At 51.4% G+C, this 27,371-nt stretch overlaps 3 protein-coding genes across 10 annotated transcripts in view; all 3 read left to right on the top strand.

The window, feature by feature from the left end:
* The window catches only part of SPATA13 (spermatogenesis associated 13), a 207,499-nt gene extending 200,568 nt beyond the window's left edge, over positions 1-6,931 (top strand). For all 5 annotated transcript variants that reach the window (XM_067713722.1, XM_067713724.1, XM_067713725.1 and 2 more), the window contains 3 exons: positions 160-532; positions 966-1,040; positions 2,837-6,931. In XM_067713722.1, the coding sequence (XP_067569823.1) occupies positions 160-532; positions 966-1,040; positions 2,837-3,015 (627 nt within the window). In that variant the 3' untranslated portion in view covers positions 3,016-6,931. The remainder of the gene's footprint in view (positions 1-159; positions 533-965; positions 1,041-2,836) is intronic.
* Positions 6,932-8,106: 1,175 nt separating this feature from the next.
* Positions 8,107-26,397, top strand: LOC137211349 (complement C1q and tumor necrosis factor-related protein 9). 4 transcript variants are annotated; one of them, XR_010937039.1, is made up of 8 exons: positions 8,107-8,337; positions 9,239-9,394; positions 9,985-10,093; positions 14,032-14,213; positions 17,992-18,054; positions 19,507-21,295; positions 21,722-22,559; positions 25,842-26,397. XR_010937039.1 is itself a non-coding variant. In XM_067713720.1 (6 exons), the coding sequence occupies exons 4-6, from the start codon at positions 14,048-14,050 to the stop codon at positions 20,277-20,279; spliced, it is 1,002 nt and encodes a 333-aa protein (XP_067569821.1). In that variant the 5' UTR covers positions 8,107-8,337; positions 9,239-9,394; positions 9,985-10,093; positions 14,032-14,047; the 3' UTR covers positions 20,280-23,038. The 4 variants fall into 4 exon arrangements, 1 of the variants encoding a protein (XP_067569821.1); XR_010937037.1 differs by having other exon boundaries at positions 19,507-22,559; XM_067713720.1 differs by lacking the exon at positions 25,842-26,397 and having other exon boundaries at positions 19,507-23,038.
* MIPEP (mitochondrial intermediate peptidase) overlaps positions 23,314-27,371 on the top strand; it is a 135,012-nt gene continuing 130,954 nt past the window's right edge. Inside the window, exons 1-2 of the mRNA XM_067713715.1 lie at positions 23,314-23,560; positions 26,408-26,581. Of these exons, the coding sequence (XP_067569816.1) occupies positions 23,423-23,560; positions 26,408-26,581 (312 nt within the window). The 5' untranslated portion in view covers positions 23,314-23,422. The remainder of the gene's footprint in view (positions 23,561-26,407; positions 26,582-27,371) is intronic.

The raw sequence follows: 27,371 nt of genomic DNA on the forward strand, positions 1-27,371 counted from the left end.
CCGGCCTTTGAGGCCTTGCCCTGCACGTGGGCCTCGTGTAACTGGCCCGCCCGTGGGGATTCATGCCAGGGCCTCCCCCCCCCCAGCTCCACCCGATGCCCAGTACCCTAAGACCTCGCGTCGGGGCACCTCAGGACATGTGTCCACCCTTCCCTCCAGGGCCAGGACATCCTCGAGCGCAGCTCGGAGCTGATCCACTCCGGGGAGCTGACCAGGGTCACCCGGCAGGGCAAGAGCCAGCAGCGGACGTTCTTCCTGTTTGACCACCAGCTGGTGGCCTGCAAGAAAGACCTGCTGCGGAGGGACGTGCTCTACTACCGTGGCAGCACAGACATGGACGCCGTGGAACTCGTGGACCTGGAGGACGGCCGCGACGGTGCCCGCACCCTCGGCATCAGAAACGCCTTCAAGCTGGTCAGCAGGACGGGTGACGAGGCGCACCTGTTCTGTGCCAAGAAGCCTGAGGACAAGGCGCGGTGGCTGCAGGCCTGCAGGGACGAGCGCAGGCGGGTGCAGGAGGACCGGGCGATGGGTGAGCCCTGGGGTCTTGGCCCTTCCCCCGCCTCTCCCGGATCACCCCCCGCGGGGAAAAGACCAGGGAGCTGCAGGTCCTGATATTCCTAAACCTGCCTACAAGACCGACAGGGACAGGCGTGCCGTGGGTCCTATTGTTGGACCCATTTCACAGATGAGGAAACTGAGGCTGAAGGCACCAGCCCACTCTTAGAAGGCGGGTTGTCACTCTTCACGTGTCCCGGTAGGGAGAGTGGTGGTGTGGCCATCCTGGTGATAATCGTCCTCCTTCTCCGCTCTCTTCAACCCCTTATACTTACTTCCTGAAGGATTAAGGCCCTTTGCTTCGGGTTATGGAGCAGACCTCAGGGTTAATGTGGGTTCGGTGCAGGTTTTATTCTGAAATGTTTTCACTTGTTTTGAATACATATCACATTTGTTTCTAAATACAGGAGTGGAAATTTCAGAAAATCAGAAGAAACTTGCCATGTTAAATGCTCAAAAGGCAGGACATGGAAAGTCAAAAGGTAAATTTTGAAGAACGTTGTTCACCTCTTTAGTGTGTGTATGTCAGTACTGGAATTAAAATGGGGAGAAGTGCCCGAAGCTGTTAGGTGTGACCGACTCTTAAGTGAAGGAGAGAAGTGTGGGTAAGACAAGATGATAGTTCAGAGCAGTGGGCGGTGTAAAAACCAAATCTGCATTTGGTTCTGAACGTCCTTTAGTACGTGCTTACGTTTGAAGAGGAGTCTGTACAAGGTGTTTGACTTGGGGCCGAGGAGCTTCTAGACCCCCCTGCCCTGCCCTCTGAGCTTCCCCCCTGCAGAGGGAGGGATTATCCATCCACAGGCCAACCAGCCCAGGAGTCTGGGGCATGTGAGGAGGAAATCTCCAACCCCAGACTGCTTATCAGCTGAAGGCATGTCCTAGTTCAGATGAGAAAAAAGATGTCAAAGTTCACTGTGTCAAGCAGGGGGCGAAAGCAAAAGAAGATCCTCTGGCTTCTTTAGGGCCTGGATTCTCTACCCCGCAGGCACATTCTGTGGGAGTGACCTGGGCAGCTCTTACAAAATACCAAGGCCCGGGACACGGACCCCAGAGTCCACACATGCATAGTACAAATATTCCAGCGCAACAGAAATGAAACAATAAGGATTCTTATTCCAAAACTACATGTTGTATTTCTGCAAACTTTATTCACGTGAAATTTATCCCATTGGGTATTTTCCTACCCGAAAATGCAAAAACAAGGACCAGTTGAGCCCAGGACCGATGGGCCGAGAAGAATTTATTACCAGAACAGCATTTAGCAAAGCCCTGCTTCCTCTGCTCAAATGCAGAATTCCATGCCGCCGCCCCCCCTCCCCGCCCCCACACACTAAGTTAACGGATATCTTCAAGGCAGAAAATCTCATTTTAAGTATTTCTTGCATCTCCACTTTGGATGGCAGGTGACTGGTAGATACCAGTTTATTGGGATCCACTAGTTCCCGTCCATATCTTCCAAGGATCACTGGCTCAGCGGCCAGGCAGCTAGTTCGAAGGAGCTCTCATGCTTCTGGGGGTCACCTGTCCTGCACTTTCCATGAGTTCTCCCATGTCATCCTCTCTGCCGCCCTGGAAGAGGAGAGCCTTGTGGCAGGTCAGGGGCAGGGAGGGTTTGTGGACGGAGGCCTCTCTTCTTCCCAAACTCCCACTCTCTCCTCTCTCCATGCTGACTTTCACAGCGCGTGGTCTTGTAGCTAATATAACACAACTTTCTGACCACCTGTGCATAGGTTTTATATGCCAGCTCCAAAGAAACAGTTTTGGTTAATTCGACGAGGTATCAGGGCACTACTCTAAGCACGTTACTTACATTCACTCATTTAATTCTCATAACAACCCAGTGGGCACCGTTACCCCGTCTTAGACATTGGAAAACTGAGGCTCAGGGGAACCAAATCATTGCATCCCGTAAGTGGCGAGCAGCGTGAGCTCCAGGCTCTCACAGAAAGCACTCCGCTGCTGCTCATCCCACACAGACGTCCAGATCCAGTCCTGCCGGTGAAATTTACACAGTGGCCCTGGGTTTCTGTTTCCTTCCCGGTCACTTGGCTGTCACGGTACTGTCCTGGGAGGGTTTTAAGTGAGGATTCAGTGCGGTAGTCTGTGTCCCAATTGGCACACAGGGTCTGAGTGTGTCAGGATGGCCGTTCGGGACCCCTTTGGGGGAGGTGACTGGAGGGTCGGCCTGGGGTGTGGGGACCGGCACTTGCTTTTCCCTTTGGGCTGCCGCCGGCGCTGAGTCCGTGGCCCTCTGCCCTCCTCACCCCTGCATCAGGCTACGGTGGAGGATGCCCCTCGGCCCCCCCGCTCCAGAGCCTGCGGCCGGTCCACCAGCGCCACGTCACCGTGCCCGCCAGCCTGCCACAACAGCAGGTGTTCGCCCTGGCGGAGCCCAAGAGGAAGCCGTCGCTGTTCTGGCACACCTTCAACAAGCTCACCCCCTTCAGGAAGTGACGCGGGGACTGGGGAGAGGGGCCCCCGTGCCCCTCCTGGGCCCCATCCAAGGAATCTACTCTGCACGTGGCACAGGGATCCGGTGCTGAAAACCTCTCCTGGGGACGCAGTGAGGAGGACCTGGCCTCGCCTGCGGTCGCAGAGGCCCAGCTGCCTTCTCGGGAGGGAGGGGGGTCATGACGCACAGCTCCAGTGTCCCCTGGACCGCTCCCCGCCGTGAGCCCACCAAGGCGGCCGGCGCCGGGGAATCGGAGTGGGCTCTGGAGATGCTGGGCGGGGAGCCGGGAGCATCCCCGAGGACGAGCTGCAGTCCAGGCCCCGGGAGGGGCTCCCCGAGGAGGATGGGCAGGGCCACTTTGCCTTCGGTCTTGAAGGGGACGGGAGTGCCGGGGTCACGGGGTGGCGGGCGGTGACTGCAGCCCTGTCGGGGCCCTGGGGTCCCCTGGCGTCTTCCTCATCCACGCAGTCGCCAAATGGTGGGCCGGCCTCTCCCGCAGGCTCCTGCGCACATGGTCCAGGGCCCGCGGTGCACGGAGACCCACGCGCTCCAAAGACGCCGTTGCTTTCAGGGGGCAGGGAGCCCGCTGCTGGCTCTGTACACTTGTCCCCGCCCGTGTGCCACTCCCCGAGCAGAAACCTGAGAAACTTCACGCACGTGCACTTCCAGTGGGAAAACCGATTTCATTTCGTTTGAGGACGAAGTGAACGTGCAGACCTCCCAGTTGAAACGTGTCCTTAAAAGAGCATCCGTGTGCCTGTTCCTCCCTCTGCCTCTGTCCTCGCCGATCGAGGGACAGTGACACGTACCTTCTTCCACTGAAAACCAGAGGCTCAAGGGTCCTGCTTCCTCCACGTTTGAAGCCAACTTTGTCCCACGCCCCCGAGCAGTAGTGCCAGCTGTGCCATGCTTAGCATGTCGACAGGTTTCTGAAGATCGGTTCCGCATGGAAGAGACCTCACGAAATAGTTCCAGACTCAGAGAGAGCAGCCCGCTCTAGCGAAGGCCACGCGGCCGACGCCGGTCGGCAGCAACCTCCTTGCCTTTTCTCGATGGTAAATTTTGATGAAAATGGCTTTTAAACGTGAGACACCTTTCCGTTGACCTCGTGACCGGGCGGGGGCCTGTTACATGTCTTGTGGTTTTCTACTCGGGAATCTCTCTTTGGTGTTGAAACCTCAAAACTTCTCTTTTCTACCCAGTCCCTGCTTGAGAATAAACACACCTGTATGGTCCTAACAGAGGGGACACCTGAGACTCCAGGTGTGGGCCCCCTCCTCCTCACACCCAGAGCTGTTCCCGGGGTGCGGGGGGACCCAGGCGGTGCTGCCTCTGCGGACCTCGGGGCCCAGGTCCCGGCACGGAAGCCGCTTCTGTGAGGAAGCTCCTCGGGAGGTGCCGTGGGTCCGCGTGCTCGTGTGTGTGTGTGTGTGTGTGTGTGTGTGTGTGTGTGTTTCCTTTCTGAATAGACTTCTCAATTTCCGTTGCATTTATATAACTGACCTTTTTACTAACAAGATACAATGATACATTTTGAATACTATGCTTAATATGCTTTTCGTGGGCCCCCTCAGCGAACATTGTCGGGCCTCTGTGCTAAACAGAGTTGTTTGTTTATACGGCAGTTGTGAACAGTTGGGTTGCTTTTTTTTTTTTTTTTTAAATAGAATTACTTTGAGGAAGTAAAGAAAATCAGTTGCTCATGTTATATTTCCAGTGAGGACTCACCCCCAGTGCAGAAGCACCCAGAGGGCCCCCATCTCCCCCGTTGTCCAGAGCACAGGGACAAAGGGCTGGACGTGCTGTCGGCAGCCCTGGTCTGTCTCTCGGCCGAGACCTGACTCCTGGCTCCACCCTCCTCCCCTCAAGCTTCCCAACAGAGGAGCAGGAAGCATGGACACCAGGGCACGTGGTGACAGTCCCTTGGTCAGATGTCCATCCTCGGTGGCTCCTGCTTGGATTTCCAGGTGATTTGAAAACTGCTAAAATGCGTTTAAAAGGATAGAACGTCCTTTGTCCTCTTTAAATCTGTGTGTCTAGCTTGGGTTTATTAGCAAACGCCTGCGTTCTCTACAGGATAGATGGCTCGGTGTTCTGTTTTTACATTTGACGAACTTCCTTCCTTTTTTTTTTTTTTTTGCGGTACGCGGGCCTCTTACTGTTGTGGCCTCTCCCGTTGCGGAGCACAGGCTCCGGACGCGCAGGCTCAGTGGCCATGGCTCACGGGCCCAGCCGCTCCGCGGCATGTGGGATCCGCCCGGACCGGGGCACGAACCCGTGTCCCCTGCATCGGTAGGCGGACCCCCAACCACTGCGCCACCAGGGAAGCCCTGAACTTCCTTCTTGATTTCTCGCATGTTCCACTTGGAGAGAAAAAGAGAAAAAACGAAGAGACTCCCTGTACAGGTTGTGTATGAATTTCACTGGGAATCTCGCTTTCTCTGTCTGTCTTTTTCTCTTTTTAACACTACACTGCGTGGTATCGGTGGACCACGCCCCCCCCCCCCCCCCCCGTAAAGATGGCATAAGATTTTGATGAATTTCACTTACTCTATCATGTTTCAGAGTTTGCCAACTCTGTTGAAAGACCTTTGAAATGGCCTCAGGTCCAAAGCAGCCTTCTCGGTTTTTGATGATGCCTAACATGTATAACAACCTTGCAGTAGATTGTAAGCAGTCGTACAACAGAATACCTGTGGAGTCCTGGAGAAATGGCATTCTTTGTCTTTGGCCTGCAAACTGGAAGAAGAGTGGCGGGGCTTTGCCAGGGCTTTCCTGGGACACCTGTGTCTCTTGCTCTCGGTACATCTGATCTCTTCCCACCCCCTGCCGTAGACCTGATTTTGTAGTTGAAAACATTTCACCCCCATCTCCACACTCCTTCTGAATATCGTCGTGCCTTTTTATTCGTCATACGAGGACTGAGCTCCGTGCCTGTTCAGAAAATCCCCTCAATCCTACATTGCTGTTGTCTAGACACAGAGCAAAAGTACATTTAATTCAAAACCTGTTTCACAATAGAAATCTTTTGTAGAAGCAACGCACCGGCATTTTATCGGTTGGGAATCTCTACGGGCCCAGACTGCTGATTCTCCTCAGTGCAGATCAGCTTAGTCACCAAGCCAGGGTAGAGAAACCCGACCACCTGAGTTAGGGAAGAAATCGCGGTGTAATATTTTGTTGAGGAGAGGAGAGACAGACGTGTCCCTCACAGTCCAGTGCCAACAAGCGTGGATAAATGTGGCTCACAGGCCAGGGACGCCAGGCGCACATCGAGAAGGCCAGACTGCCCCAAAGCAGTTGTCCCTGTAATAAGCTCAGCCCGCAAGTCCTCCCTGTTAACGTTTCACCTGGCGGACGCTGCCCTTCTCGGGATGGATGCAGCGGAGGTGGAGTCCCAAAGGTTCTGAAAATAGTAAGTGGAAACTGTGATCTTGAAGAAAACAAACAAACCCAGGAGCATAAATATCGGATGCATATTTCGTAACAACAAACAACATTACTGTCTTCAGTTGTTTATTAGGTATCTGACACTTGAATTTAGAAAATACTGTAACTGATTCTGTAATTTACCAGTCGGTCTCTTTTTGTAAATATTAGCGTCCACAGTGTTTGACTTACCTACTTCGCAAGGCTTTTGGTGACCTGTTCCCTCAGTGCTGACTCACCGGCCTCAAGGTGATGTTATCTGTATAGGTCAAGTGACAGCTTCCAGACTGATGAGGTGGCTGTTGACAGCTGAATTGGGTTGTGCAAGATCGCTGTTACTTGATATGTATTTTCTCTGAAGTTTTTGTAAAAAAAAAAAAAAAAAAAAAAAATTTACAATGTTATTTGAATGATTTCTTGTAAATGCTGTGAATCTATATTTGTTGTTTTGTATCTGTATATTAAAGTTAATTTGCCAAACTGGCTGTAGTAATGCATTGGAGTGTGTGTGTGTGTGTGTGTGTGTGTGTGTGTAACACATATATATATATATATATATATATATATTTTTTTTTTTTTTTTTTTTTTCTGTACACGGGCCTCTCACCGCTGTGGCCTCTCCTGTTGCGGAGCACAGGCTCCGGACGCACAGGCTCAGCGGCCATGGCTCATAGGCGCAGCCGCTCCGTGGCATGTGGAATCTTCCCGGACCGGGGCTCGAACCCGTGTCCCCTGCATCAGCAGGCGGACTCTCAACCGCTGCGCCACCAGGGAAGCCCCATAACATATATTTTAAATGGAGAGTGAGTGCTAGGAGGCTTTCTGGGATTTGCAGCTCCTTCCCTGCCTGGACACTGACATTTCTTTTCAGCAAAAATCATCCACTAATGAACTGATGAAAACTGCTGGGGTGGGTGCAGGAGAAGGAAGGCCCTGAGGGGAACAGAGAGCGGCCACTCGACTTGAAAGAAGCCACCAAATATCGGAATGAGACTGGCAAAGCCAAAACTGGAGTGAGAAGCACAGCTCTGGCTCCCGGGGGCGCGAGGCAGATGCGGGCCCTTCCCGGTGGTTCCGGATCCGCAGGTGGCCCCACTCACTTAGCCTTGGTGAGTGGGCTGGATAAGAATTTCCTTCCCTAATTAACAGCTCCGCAAAGTTAAGCAGATAGCCCATTGTTGCTGTGACCGTCATCAGGAAAGCATCCCCACGAAGGTTGCCGCAGCGCCCCTGCTCAGTTGTTTACTCGTAACGGCCTTCGGCTCCCCTCCTTGGGCTGAACTCAAGGGGCTTTGCTTAGGGGGCCAGGGGTGTGGAAGCTCTGGAACCTAACCCCCCCTCGGAGGGCAGTTCTCGCAGCTCAGGAGGGCACCCCGTGGAGGGAGGAGAGGGCTGAGGGTAGGGCCGTCCTCAGAGGGGTTCCGGGGAGACGGCCCAGCCCGGGAGCCACTGTCCCATGGGGCACCAGACAGACGGTGAAACGGGCGATCCTCCCATGGGGCGTGTGCTCCAGGGGGACGAGCACGTAGAGCATTACTAGAACACGGCGTGCATTGTAAACATTTGAGTTCTAGAAGGACTTCAGGGATGGGGGCCTTTCCGGGGGGGTTGGGGCAGGAGGCAGGGCGCACGCAGACCCCTGAGGGGGAGCCCCGAGCAGCCCTGGGTGAGCTGCTGGGATCCAAGTGCGATGGGAGTTGAGACACCAATGGTGGAAGGTCCATCTCAGGGCTGCGGGCCGGGGCGCTGGGTTGTACCGGGCGGAGTCTAGGCGAGGAGAACTGCTCCAGGGGCAGAGAAAAGGCGGACATAAAACCAGAGGCGGGGGATGACTGGCGAGACAGAATCCAGCAGAGACGATGAGAAAGGAGAGAAGGCCGCTGTCAGGATGCTCGGTGAGGATGCAGGTGCCCGTCATCACCTGGGTGGGTGCTGGGCGCTGCTGCTGTAATCGGATCCAGGAAGGGATGGCGTGGAGGGTGGGTCTGTGACTGTCTGGACCACCCGGTGGAAGCACGGGGCTGGGATGCAGATGGGGGAGGGCCGAGCAGAGAGCAGGCAGCTGGGGGTGAGGATGCACCTGGGGCCCCTGCCTCAGCCCTGAGCGAGGCAGAGAAGGGGGAAGGGGCCCGGGGTGGGGAAGGGGGCAGGAGGGCAGAAGGCAGAGACTGTCTGCAGCGCCGAATGCTGCCCACACGCCTGCCCCTGAGGAAGGACCCAGGTGTCCGGGCGGAGTTAGGGGTCAAGAGGCCAGGTCCTTAACCTGTGACGTAATTAAACCCTGCCACTGCCCTGTGATGCTGGTAATGTTTTGCCTGCCATACAGAGAAGGAAACTGAGGCACAGTGAGGGTAGGGGATTTACCTCTGTTCAGGGGGGACTCTCCCTGCACCCCACTCTCCCTGGGGCCTCTGCATTCCAGCTTGGCTCTCAGAGTTGGTTCTGTGAGAAACAGCATTGGGTGCATTTGTTCTCTCGATGCTATTTTTAAGTCAGAAATCAGTGTTAATAGACACTGATGGGAGAAGATAAGAATCAGTGATCACATGGGATTGAAAAACTAGTTGCACCATGTTTTTCTTAGTGCCGTGTGTGTGTGTGTGTGTGTGTGTGTGTGTGTGTGTGAGAGAGAGAGAGAGAGGGGGGGAGAGAGAGAGAGAGAGAGAACAGGCATTAAACTCTTAGACAGACGAATGCCTACACTAAAAGGAACTACACAGAGTCAGAGAGATCTAGTTAAATGATTCAGTTCTAAGGGTCCGGGATCCGATCGAGGCCTAACAGCATCGTCTTCAGTTTGGTCCTATTAGCTCGTGATTGATCGCGGAGAGGAAGCAAAGGCACAAACGTCAGTCTAAGGGGAAGCGCCTGCCGGGGGGACTCCTCCCTCCAGACCCACCTGGAAGCTGCCTCACCTTCTCTCGCTACCGAGGGTCTGTCATACAAAGTGAAGTAAGTCAGAAAGAGAAAAACGAATACCGTATGTTAACGAATATATATGGAATCTAAAAAAAAAAAAAAAAAAAAAGGTTCTGAAGAACCTAGGGGCAGGACAGGAATAAAGACGCAGACGTAGAGAATGGACTTGAGGACACAGGGAGGGGGAGGGGAAGCTGGGACGAAGTGAGAGAGTGGCATGGACATGTATACACTACCAAATGTAAAATAGATAGCTAGTGGGCAGCAGCCACATAGCACAGGGAGATCAGCTCGGTGCTTTGTGACCACCTAGAGGGGCGGGATAGGGAGGGTAGGAGGGGACATGGGGATGTATGTATACGTATAGCTGATTCACTTTGTTATAAAGCAGAAGCTAACACACCATTGTAAAGCAATTATACTCCAATAAAGTTGTTAAAAATAATAATTATAATAAAATAAATCGAAAAATAAAATAAAAAGGACGGAAAGAAGGAGCTAAATTGGCTGAACTAAGTGGTGTTGCTGGAAGATGCCCCTGGCTCAAGTGTTGCCTCAACTTTTGAAGTTCTTCCAGGACACCTTGTGCTTACTTGTTCCCTCCCCTTCCTGCTGTTTTGCAGATCCATCCACTAGGGAATTGCGTGGCAGGAAGGTGTGATTTTTATTTAGTTTGCTCCTGATTCCTTGTTTGCATAGCACCTGCGTGCCGCCTGCAGCCCTGGGGTTCAGGTAAGAGCCTTAGGAAACAATTTCTTTAAATTCAGTTTAAGGCCTCAGAGTCCTGAAGCAGCTCTTGTATTACTGGTGTGTGATAATCCTGCTTAAGTAGGTATCTGTCTACAGGGCTTTGGGTAGGAAAGGGGTTAAGCCACTTCCGAAATACATTCTTAAGAGGCTAAACAAGAGACAGAAGCAGATTTTGAAGTTCTGCTAGAACTCTGCAGACTGGCTGCGAGGAGGGATGAAACCGTAGAGTAAATCATGAGAATTAGCAGACCTTTCTAGAGAGCTTTCCAGAGAAGCCCATGGACTATTGTGCACAAATGTTAACATGTACATTTGTATATTCGTGGCGATACTATATGACCCAGTGTAGTTTAAAACAAGGCCTTCAACATATGTTGAAGAAGAAATACATATGTACAAAGTATAGAGAAAGTGGAAGAAAATGTATTCAAGGAAGGCAATTTGGAGATTTACGTTCTTGGACCGTCACGTCTGGGAGGGATGCTGGGTTCCTTGCATTTTTTGCAACCTTTAGAGGCTAGAGGTTTGGAGACCCAGTAAAGATTGCTCAGCTGGGCTCTGGCAGGTCTTTATTAAATCTTTGTATTTGGGCAAGTAAGAATGATAAAAGTAGAAACCTTTAATCTTGGCCATGAATTAGGGACGACATGTCCTTGGAGAAAATTAATCAGGAGGGGCCTTGAGTAACCTTTCAGAAAGAAATTCAGTCGTGAAGGAGAATGTAGGTCAAGCATAGGAGAAACAACCCAGAAATAAGAAGTAAGAACCTATTTTATTTGGGTCTAACAAACAGTGACTCCATAGCCATTTGCAGTCTGTATCCCTCTGCCCCTAACCGTTTCCGTATGTCAGGTCTGTGGGGTCACAGGGGCTTCCCAGGGTCCCTCCTTCCCCCTGACTTGACATTCAACAGAAGGACTGTGTCCATTCTCTTTGCGTTCACACGGACTTTATTGCTCTAAGGCAGGGCCTGCTGTGGGATTTTTAAGGTATCACCTGAAGGGTTTTTGACCCAGTGGGTCCTCAGCAACTTCGATGGGCTGAGTGACTACAGATGCTAGACCCTCCTCACTTTGGATGAGCATGCACACCTTTGACAGCTGAAGCCTTGCATCCATCAAAACTGAGGTTAGCTCCAGGAGGGAACCTAAACAACAGGCTTGGGCAGGTTAGCAGCACGTGTGTTTCTCTCTCACGTCAAAGATGGGCTGGGAAAAAAAAAAAAAAAAAAGATGGGCTGGGAGGGCAGGCCTGGTCTGCGCTGTCATCAGAGACCAGGATTTCTCTGTCCCCAAAGTGTTGCCCTCCAGTTCATGAGGGAGGGCGCACCCCTTCCCGTGAAGGTCCTGGCCCATCAGGGGCACGTGTCACTTTTACCCACTTCCCACTGGCCAAAATCTAGTTTCACGGTGATACCTGGGCTGCAGGGGTGGCTGGGAAATGAGTCTATTGTGGGCAGCCATGTGCCAACCGACATTTCTGTAACCACTGATGATGGTAACATCCAGCCACCTGGATGGTAACATCCAGCCACCTCCCTGGTGAAGATTTGCATGTGGTTGGAACCAGGATAATATTTATTTATTCATTCATTCATTTATTTATTCACTGTCATTCATTCATTCAACCACTCAACAAATATTTGACTGTGAGTGCTGAAAATAAGAAAGTAGGAAGATGCAGTTGCTGTCTTCAACAAGCTGTTACCTGTAAGTGACGCTAGTCTAGGTGCTGCGTGGAGAAGGGGCGGGGCAGGGGGGGCAGTGATCCAGAGAAGACAAGAGGGAAGGTGGAAGCCGGGGAGGGAAGGATGGGAGACAGACGGGGTCCTAGTTCCAGTGCAATCTGGAGAAACACCAGAAGTAGGAATTAAACATTGAAACTGAGGAGCCAGCCAGAGGCTTTGTGAGAAACGCAAATGTAACTTTTTATTTTGGAAAATAACACATGAATGTAATTTCTCCTCTATTCCTTGTGCAAACCGTCATGTCCTTCTTCTAAAAATGTTTTCTTTAGAGATGGTGCCACAGCCTATCTCACTGCTTCTTCGGGAGCAAAGCACGTTCCTTTATTCATGATCCTTTGTTGAAGTTTGTCTACCTGCCGGGCCTGGGGTGTTACATCTCCGCCCGTGTCAAGTGTGCAGGACCAGGGAGAGAATCACAGAAGGATGGATGTTTGCTTTTACCTCAGCTCTTCTCTGGCTGGAGAGCAAAATGGAGTTTATCCCAATTTGACACCTATAGGAGCTCCTGATCCTTTTTATTACTGGAATAATTGTAACACATTTTGAAACAATTAAAAGGGAAAAATCTAGACCCCCTGCAGAGGTTGGTCTGTGCAAGTTAGATTTGACCAGGACCAGTCACTTCTGAGTTAAACAGAAGAGGAAGGTGTAGGTTATTTATGGAATTTGGCTCTAAGAAAACTCAAGTCAATTTCCTGAAATGGCATAAGTTTGTGATTTTAAAGGGAAACATCTGCCCTTCCGTCCCCAAATTCTTCTATTTGCATCAAGCTGCAGCCTGAGACTCATGGAGGCTTCCATATGATGGCGATGTGACCCTCTGGATGACAGTCTAGCTGGGTTTTAAAAATGTATATGTAGAAATAGTTTTATAGGCACTGTAAAAAAGCATTTTAAAAAAAGATAAGCTCCCATAACCTCACCATTCCAAAGCCACCATGTGCGTTTGGATATATTTGCTTCTAGTTTTTGTTACTATGCTTATAGGCACACGTTGCTTTATTGCGCTTCACAGACAGCGCGTTTTGTCACAAACTAAACATCTGTGGCAATCCTACATTGAGCATTTGCTCACTTCGTCTCTCTGTGTTCCATTTGGGTAATTCTCACAATATTTCAAACTTTTTCATCACCATTACATTCGTTCTGATGATCTGTGATCTTTGATGTTACTGCCGCTACTGCTGAAGCCTCAGACAATGGTTAGCGTTTTTCAGCAATAAAGTATTTTTAAAATTAAGGTATGTACACTGTTTTTCAACATAAGGCCATGCACACTTAATAGACTACAGTATGGTATAAACATAACTTTGTTATGACCTGGAAACCAAGAAATTTGTGTGACTCAATTTTTTTCTGATCTTCACCTTATTGCAGTGGTTCTGGAACCAACTTTTCTACTCTCTGTCTCTGAATTTGACTATTCTCAGTACCTCATGTAAGTGGAATCACACAGCATTTGTCCACTTGTGACTGGCCTAGTTCACTGAGCACAGTGTCTTTAAGGTTCACCCATGTCGTAGCCTGTGTCAGAATTTCCCTCCTTTTTAAGGCTGAATCATATCTATCCATCACGTGGGTGGACCACATTTTGTTTATCCATTCATGCATCAATGGACACGTGGGTTGTTTCCACCTTTTAGCGATTGTGGACAGCATTGCTGCTGTGAACATGGGCGTAGAAATATCTGCGGGAGTCCCTGCCCTCGGTTCTTTTGCGTGTATACCCGGAAGTGGGATTGCCGGAGCAAATGCTAATTCCATGTTTGCTTTACTGTTCAAAATGTGCTTTCATGCACAATGTGCTCGAATTTGGTTTTTACAGTAGCCCTGTGAGGGAAGCATTAATCTCTCCTCTGGCTGCAAGGAGGTGTTTGCCCAAAGTGAAACGGTCAGTTGGAGTTTCTTTGCCCAAAGCGAAACAGTCAGCGGGGGTTTCCTGACTTGGAACGTGGCTCTCTCCCGAATCGCCCACCATTAGAGTCTCCCCAGTCACACGCGTCCTCCCAAGGACAGTGTCCTTCGATTGTGAGCGGCCAGTCTGCTCCCAGCTGCCCCCCGACCCGCCCTGGCTGTGCTGTCCAAGCTGGGCCACTGCAAAGAGCAGAGGCTTTGTCCGTGGCCCCGGCGATGAGAGTTTCTCCCTTCAGTCTGTTTCCGTCTTTCCGTTCAGCTCTGTCATCTGAGCCATGAGGATCTGGTGGCTCTTGTTCGTCTCCGGGGCCTGCGCAGGGATGGTGAGCTCACAGGACACCTGCAGGCAGGGCCACCCTGGCGTCCCCGGGAACCCAGGTCACAATGGATTGCCCGGGAGAGATGGACGTGATGGAGCAAAGGGCGACAAGGGGGATGCAGGTACCCACCACCTGTGCCTGCAGCTGCCCCCCGCTCATCCCCCTTCCTTTCACCTCCTTCATTCATTCATTGCCTGTGGGCTCACCCCTCTCCATCCATCCATCCATCCATCCATCCATCCATTGCCCAGAAGACACTGATGGAGAGCCTGCTCCGGCCAGATCCAGACTGGGTGTGGGGTACAGGGCAGCACGAGCCATGAGGACCCCTGTCCTCGTGGGCTTTCCCACTGAGTGGGGCTGCCTGTCTGCTGGCCACCATCTCCGATACTACAGGGCCGTTTTCAGGAGCTTGTGATGTCATAGATCTTTCTGCCTCAGGCGACAGGTATGAGGGGTCTTTGGCACCGGGTCCTAGAGAGACATCCGACGGGTAGGTCTCTGGCAGGGAGCACCCAGCACGGTGCAGGCCTTGCCATGAGGCAGGCAGTGCAGAACGCCAGAGAACAGGAAGGGTCCTGGAGCCACACAGCCGCTCCTCGGGTATCTGTGCTGTGTCCCGGGACCTCCCCACGGTTTGGGGACTTGGGGACAGGATCCAGCCTCTGGGAGGGACAGTCCCAAAAGCCAGGATGTGTGAGTGGTTTCCATGACAAAAACCTGTAAGGCTTGATTTCTGAATGGGGTTCTTGAGCCCTGGTCTGACCATAGGGTCATACACCTAAGATGTAAGCAGAGGACCCATCTGGGTGCAGGAAGAAAACATTGAAACTTCTAGTGACGTCTTAAAAGATAAATTTAGGTGAAGAAAAAATTGAGGTTTTAAAACGCTTGCTATATGAATCCGTGTGAATGGCCTCACTTGGTCGGTTTGCAGATACGCACGTGTCATTTGAGGCCTGGACCATGTCCCATGGGAAGAGTGGTGGCCCACAGTGTGAGCAGGCTGGCTGGGACCCTCCCGCGTTCACTGACCTTCAGCGTGTTGGGATGTTTTGCACTAAGTGTGCCTGGACCGGGGGTTCTCAGATTATGCTGTTGAACTCTCACAAAGAGATGGGTGCTGAAAATACTCCCGCAAAAAAACTGATGGTTGAGGGTGAACTTGATAATGCAAAGCAGTAAAGAATCCTGAGAAGGGCAGAGCTGCCATTTCTACATGTGAATTCTTCAGATGTGCATTAGAAGGAAAAAACAATGATGAACGTCAGTCAGATCTGTCAAGACGTCTGCCCCCCCAACCTGGAAATTATTATAACTGTGGGCAGGTGAATTTACATTTACGTTCATTGACATGCCCTTGTCCTGACTGTGGATGTCCCAAGGGTATCACAGACTCATAGGAAGGTGCACACCAATTAAGTAAGGCATTTCAGGACTCGTGAGAAGCGTGAACACAAGCGCTGTCATTTTTCTCGGTACGTCATATGAAAGCCTCACCAACCTTAATGATAAACATTGAGAAGCCTCTTGATATTTCTTGATTATACCAGGGAGTTAGATATTCCTCTGGCAATATTAAAACGGCATAATACACAGAAAGCAATTTCAGAATGGACTGAAATTAATGCTTTGCCAGTAAGTGCTGTTAGAATATGGATTTTGAAAAAGCCTTTAAGATTTGGAGAAACAAGAATTACTCAGTGTGGGAAGTCTGCTGCACAGATGTGTGACATTCCAGGTGTTTTCAGGGCGTTTGTGGTCTAGCGTTTACTGCGTGGGCTGGATGGGGCGGAGGGTCACGAGGGGCAGTGTCCCTTCTCACCAAGCCCCGCCCTGCACTCGGCGCTGGGATCTCCTAGGATAACACCACCTCCAGGAAGTCCACGCCGCTTTGGGGCATTAGGCCCGTCTCATTTCTGGTGAGTGAAAGGCCCTGTCCAAGTGAATGGCAAACCCTCCATCTTATTGAAATCCATCCCTTATCCGCCCGGTGGTACCACGTGTGTACATGTATGTGTACATGTGCGTACACGTGCGTGCGTGTGCCCGCACACGCGCACAGGATACCCTGTGTCTTTGAGATCCCTCCCCCCACCCCGCCCCCGTCACTCCCACGCCCCTTCTCACTGCGAGGACCGCCTTGGATCCACCAGCAGGCTGGGCCGGGAGAAGCGCGGGAAGGCATCGCTCAGATGATGCTGTCAGAACCTGACTCCGCTGCCCTCCAAGCGTGGCGGCCGGATGCTGGCCTCTCTCCTGGGCGGCTCTTTGTGGGCCTCCTGTATCATCCCTCGGAGTGGACGATGCATTCGCTGCCTGCACCCCCGGGACTGGGGCACGTGCTCTCCGCGGCCGCAGTTTTCTCACCTGGCTCCGCGGAGGCGCCCGCCGCCCAGGGAACCTCAGCGCTTGTGCAGCGTGGGCAGCCTCGCCGGCTTCTCCTTTACACTCTTCTCGGTGGAAGTGTCGCATCCGTCTACGTGACTCAAACTGCGGGCTCACAGCCTCGCTTTCTCTACAAACGTCTGAGTCCCCTTTGCTCCAGAGCCGAGGCAACATTTCTGCAGGCCAAGGGCGCGGGTGGGAGCCAGGTCACAGGCCCCGTCTGGCGCTCATCCTCTCTCTTCGGCTCAAGGGCGCATGTGTGCGCTGGGTGGTCGATCTCCAAATTTGGGAGGTTTAATTTAAAACGCTCGTTATAGCATATTCTATACACACAGAAGAAGATAGATGGAGAGAGAAGGAAGACAGATGCTCCTGTATCCAACACCAAATTTCTCTACCTCTCCGCTACTCATTCTCTCCTTCTTCCTCCATGGTCCCCGTTCTTTCAAGTTTCACATACTTCCTTAAGACTTGCACGCTACATATATAGTTTATTTAGATTATATACAACACGCATGTTTCTTAGAAGGATATTATGTCACATTTCTCACACTAAAAATTAACTTAATCTTTGTCTTACCGTTTTCAAATGTATTTGTATTTTTATTTTTTTAATTTATTTATTTTTTGGTTGCATTGGGTCTTCGTTGCAGTGCGCGGGCTTCTCATTGCGGTGGCTTCTCTTGTTGCAGAGCACGGGCTCCAGGCGCGTGGGCTTCAGCAGTTGTGGCTCGTGGGCTCAGTAGTTGTGGCTCGCGGGCTCTAGAACGCAGGCTCAGTAGTTGTGGCACACAGGCTTCGTTGCTCCGTGGCACGTGGGATCGTCCCGGACCAGGGATTGAACCCGTGTCCCCTGCCTTGGCAGGCGGATTCTTAACCACTGTGCCACCAGGGAAGTCCCGTGTGTATGTTTTATAATGAACATGTTTTTAGAACATTACCTGTACATAGCTTACAAACATACGTGTGTGGACATAACATAGGATGCTGGTGTCCAGGGCAGCCTGTTCTGAGCATCAGGACTCCTGGGTGCAGCAGAACCTCATGGCCTGATGTCCCAGTGGGTCTCCACAGCACCTTGACCACTGTAAGGCGCTAGAGAGATCCTTCGGGAACCCTCTCTCCCATGCCAAGTAGTGTGGTGTAACCATGGTCATCTGCACTTTCATAGGAGGCTAGTGCTTCCACTCCACCCCCCACAGAGTGATGGAAAAGGAGCACAAATGACAAAGCCACCCCCCCCAAGTCCTTGTCACGTGAGAAACATGCAATCGTGATCATCCGAGCTGGCTGCTTGGGAAGCCCACCAGTCCACTGCACGACCCGCTTCTTGGCGCACTCAGCACCCTTGCTGCTTGCCCCTGCCTGCCCTCCCCCCGCAGGTCTGTGAGGGGTGGGGTGTGCGGGTCAGGCTGGGGCTCCCTGGGACCCTCCATCGCTGACTGGGACCCACATCGAGGGAAACTGGAGCTAGAATTTTAACTTCTGCCTATTTTCTCATTTTCCATCAGGCGAACCAGGACATCCTGGTGGCCCAGGGAAGGACGGGATGACCGGAGAGAAAGGAGAACCAGGTCAGAGATGGCTTTCCATCCTGCTGTGTCCGCAGCCGGATCCGTCAGTGATAGGATAGGAATTATTAAGTGCTTACCAAGGACAAGTCCCTTACGAGGCTTCAAGGATGCTCCAGCGATAAAGGCCACACGGTCCTTCTCTCCAGAAGCTCAGGGTTCACTGCAGAGATGGGCACACTTTCCATAAAGGGCCAGACAGTAAATATTTTCAGCTTTGCGGGCCACGGGGTCTCGGTCACAACTACTCAGCTCTGCCGTCGTAGGGACAAGCTGCGTAGAGGATGCCTTAGGAAGTGGGGCTGCGTTCCAGTGAAACCTGAATTTTACATAATTGTCACGAATCTCAGAACATGATTTGTGACCATTTAAAAGTGTCAACTGTTCTTAGCTTGCGGGCTGTCAAAAACAGGCGGAGGCTGGACATGGCCCGCGCTCCATGGTTTGCTGAAGCCTGATTTAGCGCTGGGCCCTGAGGAGGGACGCTGGATTCTGACTCGGCGCCCGGGGTGGCACTGCAGCAGAAGGTGGCCCTTGAGCCGGGCCCTGGAGGCAGGGAGGATGCCGGCAGCTATCGCCCGAGGGGGAGGGAGGATGGTTACCACGGCAACCCGAACAGTGTTCTCGCCCCACTGGGTCGTTCTAAGTGCCTTCCTTGTGTTGACTCACTTAATACAACAGCCTATAAGGGAGGCACTTTATTATCCCAGCCGTGCAGGTGAGGAACCAGGTGTAGCTGGGGAATCAGCTTGTGCATAAGCGGTGGAGACTGGGCTGGATCCTGGCGTCTCACTCCAGAGCCGGAGCTCGGACCACGGCTGTCCAGTCAGGGCGTGGGAAGCGGGAGGCGCCAGGGAGGGGGGAAGGCGGAACCACGACTGCGCCACGCACCTGGCGCGGTGCACAGGCCGGCAGACGCGGCGAGCAGTGAGCGCCCACCCAGGACCACCTGACTCCAGTGAGGGGCTTCTCGGGGGGCGTCACGTCATCGGGGCTGCGCTGTCAGCTACCAGAGCAGCCCTGGTGAATCTGCTGTCTGCCTTCTTCCCTCTTCCAAAGATGCGTCCCCTCAGGGACGGGCAGAGAGCTGTCATTTCTTTTGTTTCTGGCCGTGTCGCTCGGCAGCAGGATCTTAGTTCCCCAACCAGGGATTGGACCCGCGCCCCCTGCAGTGGAATCGCAGACTCTTAACCACTGGGCCTCCAGGGAAGTCCCAAATAACTGTCATTTCTAACGTGAGCCCCGATGCTGATATAGTAGAGTCAAAGGGTGTTTTGTGCACGTGTGTGTACCTGCACGGTTTAGGAGTAAATTAACTTTCAAACCCTGAGCACATGCTGGAACTGTGCACTGCCTTACCTCATTCACTTGCTCAATAATAGAAAAACCAAAGTTGTTTTCACAAGCAAAGTTTCACAAATCGTCTCTTCCTCCGTTCTTTCCTGTCCTACCCAGGAGCCGATGGAAACGTTGAAGCAAAGGGCGTCAAAGGTGATCAGGGCTCAAGAGGCCCCCCAGGGAAACACGGGCCAAAGGGACTTGTGGGCCCCATGGGAGAGAAAGGCCTCAGAGGAGAGACCGGCGCCCAAGGGCAGAAGGGGGAGAAGGGCGACGTGGGTCCCGTTGGCCCAGAAGGGCCAAAGGGCAGCACTGGACCTTCGGGCCCAACTGGTTTACCTGGCCCCGTGGGCCCCACCGGAAAGCCGGGTCCCAGGGGAGATGCCGGCCCCCTGGGGCCCCAGGGTGAGCCCGGAGCCCGGGGAATGAGAGGCTGGAAAGGGGATCGAGGAGAAAAAGGGAAAATTGGGGAGACGCCAGTCTTGCCCAAAAGCGCCTTCACCGTGGGGCTCACGGTGCTGAGCAAGTTCCCTCCGTCAGACGTGCCCATCAAGTTCGACAGGATCCTGTACAACGAGTTTGGCCACTACAGCGTGGCCACGGGGAAATTCACCTGCCACGTCGCCGGCGTCTATTACTTCACCTACCACATCACCGTTTTCTCCAGGAACGTCCAGGTGTCTTTGGTCAAAAACGGGGTAAAAGTCCTGCACACCAAGGACGGTTACATGAGCTCCGAGGACCAGGCGTCCGGTGGCATCGTCCTGCAGCTGAAGCTCGGGGACGAGGTGTGGTTGCAGGTGACGGGAGGGGAGAGGTTCAACGGCCTGTTTGCGGATGAGGACGACGACACCACGTTCACGGGCTTCCTCCTGTTCAGCAGCGCGTGATGGGTCGGGGGGCGGGGAGCGGTTCTAACTCTGTCTCTCCATCCGCCCGAATCAGCTTGGTGAAGACATTATTTGATGGTTTTACCACGTTAATTATATCACCACTGTCATAACCATAAAAAGGTGAAAGTAGGAAAGTTATTCCTAAAACTGAGTCTATAGAACTCGCTATCCTTCCAAGAGTAAATGTAAAACTACCTGCTCTGTTTATTACAGTGTATTTGATATATTCCATCATTCCCGTGATCTGAAGAATCCTTTGCTCAGGCGTTCCTTGTGGGGAGTGTTTTGATATCATTTTAGTGCTCGAACTAGCCGTGTGATGATGTATCTCCCATCTGAATTCCTGAGGACATTACAGGGAAAGAAAAGGAAGTGTTTATTCCATCTGTGACTAATAAGAGTTTGGGCTGGTGACAGTGGCACAGCCCGGGAAACTGCAGGACACTCTGCTCACTTTCTATCTTGGGTTTTCATCACCATTCAACTCAACAAACAGTTGTTAGTAAACTGTTTGCCAAACTTGACTCTGTTTTAGTTTCCCTCCGTATCCACAGTTCCGTATCTGCAGATTCAACCAACCATGGTTGGAAAATATTTGGAAAAAAAAAATCAGGAAGTTCCAAAAAGCAAAACTTGAATTTGCCAACCTGGAAACTGCTGACATAGCATTTACACTGTACTAGGTGATTTAAGTAATCTAGAGGGGAACTGCCCTGTGGTCCAGTGAATAATCCCCTCCTAAAATTCTGGAAGTGTTAACTATGCTTACGTTAACTCCATACACTTTTCCATTAGCTGAGAGCAACTAATAAAGAAGCAAGAGGAGACAAGCCCAGTGCATATTCAAGCGACAGCATCTTCCAGATCACAGCCTGGGACTCTGACGGACTTACAGCTGTTCTCTTCACATGGCAACCAAGTCAGCGCAGTTGTGACAGTATCTTCATTCCTTGGGAAAATGGGAATTTTCTGAATTATCATTATAAGCAGTCAGCACTGCTATAGATGAAAAGGTGAAAAATTACTTGGTTTTGGAAAACTTTGGATATATGTGGAAATCATTTCTGTTTATAGGCATTTTATTGGCTTTCCTTAATGTATGTTTCTTCTAGAACAGAGCCAGGACTCGGGTGAAGCACGTGAGACACCCCAAGTCCCCCACTTGCCTTGGCGCCCTAACGTTGGCCCAGCTGTAGGGACTGATCATTTTCTTTATTGAGCCAGAGTGTCCTTATGCTTTGGCTTCTTTCAATTGCAATAAGCCGAGCTGTTTTTCCCCAGTGTTAAGTCTGGTGTTGTTATGGACCAAACAATTCGTGTACTAACTCCCTTCTAATTAGGGTCAGAACTTTATAGGTGAGATAGGCATAAAGGAAAAAAGTACAGTTTATGACCAGAATATTGGATACAAGCTTTCATAAATTCTTTTTTTTTTGCAGGGCAAATGTATAAGATGAAATGTAAAACATGTTATAAAGAACTTCAAAAGGATAAAGTTGATTGGGGAGGTGTCTGATCTGCCATTTGGAATTATCTCCCATCTGCTGTCTGTGGATCTGGTCTGCAGTTTTTACAAGTCTAACTACGCCAGGCTCCCTGAGACACAAGACACCTCGTTAACGTAGCACAAGCCAGCATCCTTTGAGGGTGTTTTTACGCTTCAATTGTTTGCATTAAAAATGGTTAGGAACCATTCTGGGCTAAAGAAAAGCTCTTAGATTTGAAACTCCTTTTAAAAAATATGATAAAGTAAGTAGTTTTGTCACATATATTGATGAATATTTTTACATGGCAGATTTGACATCTGTGTAAGGGCCTGCCGCGCAGGCCTGCGATGTGGGGTGGCTGTCCCCAAGGACCAACCAGCCACAGACGATGCGGTATTAATCGCCACGGAGTTAGGACTTTGGGGATTTTAAATAATTTGGAATCTGATGAAAAAGTCAGCAGACGATGAAATCACGACTTACCGTATGTACACAAACGAACGCAGAATTTCTAGTTACTCTGTAGAGACTTGTGTAAGTGCACCCTGGCACTCGCCTTTACTAAATTTTCATTGCTCTCTTTTTATCACTGGGGCTTTTTCTCCCCACCAGGCTACTCTGAAACTCCATTTAACAGTAAATTGTTGTGAGGACGGAAAGGGGCGGGTTAGAAGCCCGCCCCAGTTGGCCCTCGCTTCTGGCTCTCTGGAACTTCAGAGAAGGTTCCGGGGCTGCTCACATCCAACAGGCGTTCCCAGGAGCAGACTCTACCTCAGGCCCACGCATTCAGGTGAGATACAAGGTTCCGTTGGCGCTGGTCCTTGGTACAGGGACACGAAGCATCCTTCGGCACGGCACGCAATGCCCTGCGCGCCGGGCGCTGGGGGACTGGATCAGGGGCGTCCGGTTCCGCCCGAAGCCGAGGCCCAGCAGCAGCCTCCGCGCTGTCCTCCAACAGGGTCATCCTCACGGGCCGTACAGGGGATGCTCCGAGCGCTGCACAGCCTCCGCTCGCGGACACCGGGAGGGCGCCCCCCGGCCCCATCCCTCACCCTCTCCACCGCTGCCCTCCCAACCCCGTACTCCCTCCGCCGGTGACTGCAGCTTGGCAGATTCCACCCCCCAACAAGCTGCGTTGTCGATTATGTTATCGATCACTGCGAGTTTACAGTCGATGGATGGAGGTCCACCGACAGCTCTGGCTGCAGGGCTGGGACGTGCGGGCGCAGTGCCTTGCGTCTCGCACCCTCCTGGAGCGGAGGCCTACGGAGGGCGACGGGTCTCGGTTCAGGGTGCCGGGCAGCGGTCGGCCTGCCGCCCACGTGTGTTCCCGGCAGCGGGTGCGAGGCTCGGCGCCGCGCAGACCCTGCCACCCGCCCGGCCACGTGGGAGGGCGGGGCGTCCTGCGGTTCCCCCTCCAGGCGCGCGGCGGCGCTAGACGCGGCGGCCCGGGAAAGCAGCGGGCGACGCTCTGGCCCTGGGGACGCCGATGTGCGCTGGCCCCGCGGCCTCCTGCCCTTCCCGGAAGCGCGGGGTCACGTGGGAGGCGGGCGCTGCCGTGGAGACGCGCCGCGCTCTCCGGCGGAGCTGCGGGCTGGGTACTGGAGTCCGGTTTCGTGGGCCCTCGCGGCGCGGAGCGGCTGCAGCGGCGCAATGCTGTGCGCCCGGCGGCTGGGCGGCCTCGGGGCCGGGCTCCGGGGCCGGTGGGTCAGCACCAGCTGGTCCCCGGTGGGCGCCGCCTTCAACGTCCAGCCCCAGGGCCGCCGCCTGGACCTGTTCGGCGAGCGCCGGGTGAGCGGCCCGCGGGACCCGGGCGGGGTCGTGGGGGTCCGGGCGGCGAGCCCGCCTCGCGCGGGAGGGAGGTGTCGTTCGCCCGGGGTGACCTTGCGGGCGGCCCCCCCGCTCTGAGGGGGCAGGTGCCGGGGGGCGGGGCGGCCCCAGGTTCGGGTCCAGCACCTGCCCAGCGAGGGCCCCAGGTGCAGTGGTCCTGAGCGCGTCCCCCGAACTCCCAGCCCTGTAGCTCAGACCCGACCGCAGTGAGGCGCGGGCCGCGCGGTGAGCTCACCTACGGCCTCGGTGTCTTGATACCAGGACCCGCTTCTGTCAATTAGTGTAATTAGTCTTTCCATTGATGCCCGAAGTGACGTTATTAATATTTTCCCAAGCTTTTCGGCTTTGTTTCTTTTCCTTTAAAACACCGAGTTGGAGAAGAGTCTGTTGTCCTCTAAGGCGGTGCAGCCCATCACGTAGATTTTCCCACAGAAAATCACTGACTTCTTGTGTTGTTCTCGTTGTTTGTGTATCCACGCGACCCGCTCGGTGTCTGGCAGTCAGTAGACACTCATTATTTTTTTCTTTTTAAAAATTTATTTTATTGAAGTCGAGTTGATTTACAATGTTGTGTTAATTTCTGCTGTACAGCGAAGTGACTCAGTTATACACATATACATCCTTTTTCGTATTCTTTTCCATTATGGTTTAGCCCAGGATATTGAATATAGTTCCCTGTGCTCTACAGTAGGATCTTGTTGTTTATTCATCCTGTATATAATAGTTTGCATCTGCTAACCCCAAACTCCCACTCCTTCCCTCCTCCACCGCCCACCTCCTGAAACTCATTATTGAATGATTGAGTGAATTAAAGGTGAAAGGAAGGAAAGCTTGGAAGGGATTCACCTGTGCCTGCTTTCCTTTGCATTTATGGATTTTGCTCACTTTGCACTGTTACTTTTATTTTTGCCTTTTTAATTTTTTCATTATTTCTACTATTGCCTTTCTTGGAAAGATGAGTGTGGGATATAATTACAGTGAGCCTAATAATGTGAGTTTTTCTTATTTAACGCCCAAATTTCTTCGTTTTAAAATTATTTTTGAATGAAATTTGCTACACCAACTTCCATGGGGGTAAATAACGTTGGTACTGACATAATTGGTGTAAGAACGAGCACAGCCTGTGGGTACTGAGCAAAAAGACGTGAGGGGTAAGCTTGGTTATGGGTGGATGAACTAGATCTAATTTTAGCTTTATTAATTTTTCTTTTGTACATCATAATTGTAGGTGCTGATAGCAGATTTTCAAATACGTGAATTGGTTTTTGATTAAAAAAAGAAACCCGCAGGCTTATGTAGTTTTCTGGTATCACCATAACTTGGTAGGCTGAGATTTAGAATTCCCAGAGGAGTGTGGGGAGGTGTGCTAAGAAGTGAAAATAAAGTCTGTAATTGAATCATATTAAATCATTGTAATAACCAAGTATATTTTTGGTCCTAATTCTGTTTTGCCGCTGCCTGTCTTTATTTTCTCCAACTCGTTAATATAGTTTGAAAAGAAGTTAACAACTTCCTGCGTTCCTTCTTGCAGAAACAGTGGGCCTTGTCAGGCCTGAAAGCTTCGCCTCTTGGTATTTCCCGCAATTGACATGTTAAGCATCTCTTGATACAAAGCTGTCTGCACAGTGGTCTGGCCCTGTTCATTTGCCTCATTCGTGAGTTCCTGCCTGTGTTGGGCCCTGCGTTGGGCAGCTGGTTAAAATGGCGAAGAGCGGGGTTCCTAGTCCCCGGAGCTGCCCTTTTGCAGAGGCAAGACTTTCCAACACCAGTTGCAGTCCACGAGCGTGGAGAACGTGTGGGCTTTAGGGATGCTTGGAGCAAGTTGAGATTGTGGCTTTCCCACTGTTTGCTAGTGACCACAGACATGTTCGTTTAACCTCTGAAAGTGTTACCTTATCTGTAAAAAGGTGATTGATGGTTTGTGCTCTAGGATTGTGTGATTTACATGGGAGAACCTGTGTAAAGTACGTGGTACACTTTTGGCGTGCCGTCGATGTGTAATAAGTGTTTGTGGTTTTGTCTGCCTTCCTGGGCATCATAACAAGTGTGATCGAACCGGTACAAGAAGATGGTCCTTCCTTCCATTAGATAGTGATTTTTATCTTTATCAAGGTGTTGAAATGCTTTTGGAAGATATAAAATTTGCTGCCAGTTTCCGCCTGTGACTTGGTTTAGCATGTTTATTAAATCTTTCTAAAATATATATGTACTCAGTAATCAACTCACCGTTCCTATTTCATAGTTTGTGGAGTGCTTGACGCTGTGCCCTGGACCTCACTCAGTGCCGGGCAGGGCCTTGAGAACTTACTAACCTTGTTCCTGTGTCCGTGCTGTGAGACACAGCACATATTGTCATCCCTTCATGCCTGATGAAGAAATTAGGCCAAGGAGGAGAGAGAACTTGACCAGGGTCACACAGCTGATAGCGGTTACAGCTGACATTTGTTAAATGCTTTCTGTGTGCCAGGCACTGTTAAAATGTTTTTTAAAAACGTGTGTCGTTTAATCCTTGCCACTTCGTGAGTTAGGTTCTGTGGTAGTGACAGAGCTGGATTTTGAACCCATATCATTCTATTTTTGTTTTTTATAAAATAATTAAAAATTGAAGAAAAATTACATTCTAAAACGTTTTTAGTGTCATATGTGGAATGTCGCAGGGAATGTGAAAGTGATACCTGTGATGACAGGTGTCACCATGATATGAAATATCAATGAAAACCAAGATTTTGTTTATGAAAAAAGTATTTGTATTGAATACCCCCGGGTCATGTTTTTAGTTATCGGTGGAAACTGTTCTTTGGGTTTCAGGGCCTGTTTGGAGTTCCTGAGCTCAGCGCCCCTGAAGGATTCCGTGTCGCCCAGGAGAAGGCCTTGAGGAAAACGGAGCAGCTGGTGCGCCGCGTGTGCTCTGCGCCTCCTGGGCCCCAGACCGTGCTCATCTTTGACGAGCTCTCGGACTCCTTGTGCAGGGTGGCCGACTTGGTAAGACGCCGGGCATGGGCCGCAGACCACTTCTCACTTTTGCAAGTTAAGCTCAGTGTATTAGGTTCAGTACTGGACTGTAAAGTTAGGAATGTCTGAACTGTTTGAGAGCTCTTGGGTGTAATCTGTTATAGTGAAGTGTGCTGTTGAATGGGAAGAATGTATAGGAAAGGTCAGATTTAGTACTCGTACTTTAATGTGTATATTTAATAAAATAGATATGTAATATGTAATGGAAGAATGATTACGCACATGGCAAAGATTCTTCATGTTACAGAGGTTCTTCATTTATAAAAATGTCTACCAAAATTCACGTAGAACATTTATCTGTACCTTTACAATAAAATTAATCTCAGAAGAAAACTAGTTTTTATAAGCCTTTTCAGGAATGTCTTTTCTGATCAAAAATAAGGTTTTGACATCAAACTGCTTGTATCAAAGGCGTCTTTCCCCCATGTTTTGAAGTTGAGATAGACGTGCCCTCAGGTCCCTCCTCCAGCTGAGACGCCCACGGCCGAGGTGGAAGCAGGCTTCCCTCTCAGCCCGGGGTGGCCGCGACATCGTAGTGGCGCGCAAGTCCCCAGTCGTGGTCACGCCTGCTCCTGTCTGTACAGCTCTTTCTTCACGTTCATTCTACGCGCAGCCCCACCCTGGCCGGGCACTGGGAGTGTGGTCCGACCTCGTGGGGCTTATGTTCTGGTGTTGGCTGTTTTGTAGCTCTTGTTGGCACTGGACCCAGCTAAGAGCTTCACCTGGATTGACTGATGCAGCCTTCTGGGCACGTCTCCAC

The sequence above is a fragment of the Pseudorca crassidens genome, chromosome 18 (genome assembly GCF_039906515.1).
Source record: "Pseudorca crassidens isolate mPseCra1 chromosome 18, mPseCra1.hap1, whole genome shotgun sequence".
Taxonomy (NCBI): domain Eukaryota; kingdom Metazoa; phylum Chordata; class Mammalia; order Artiodactyla; family Delphinidae; genus Pseudorca; species Pseudorca crassidens.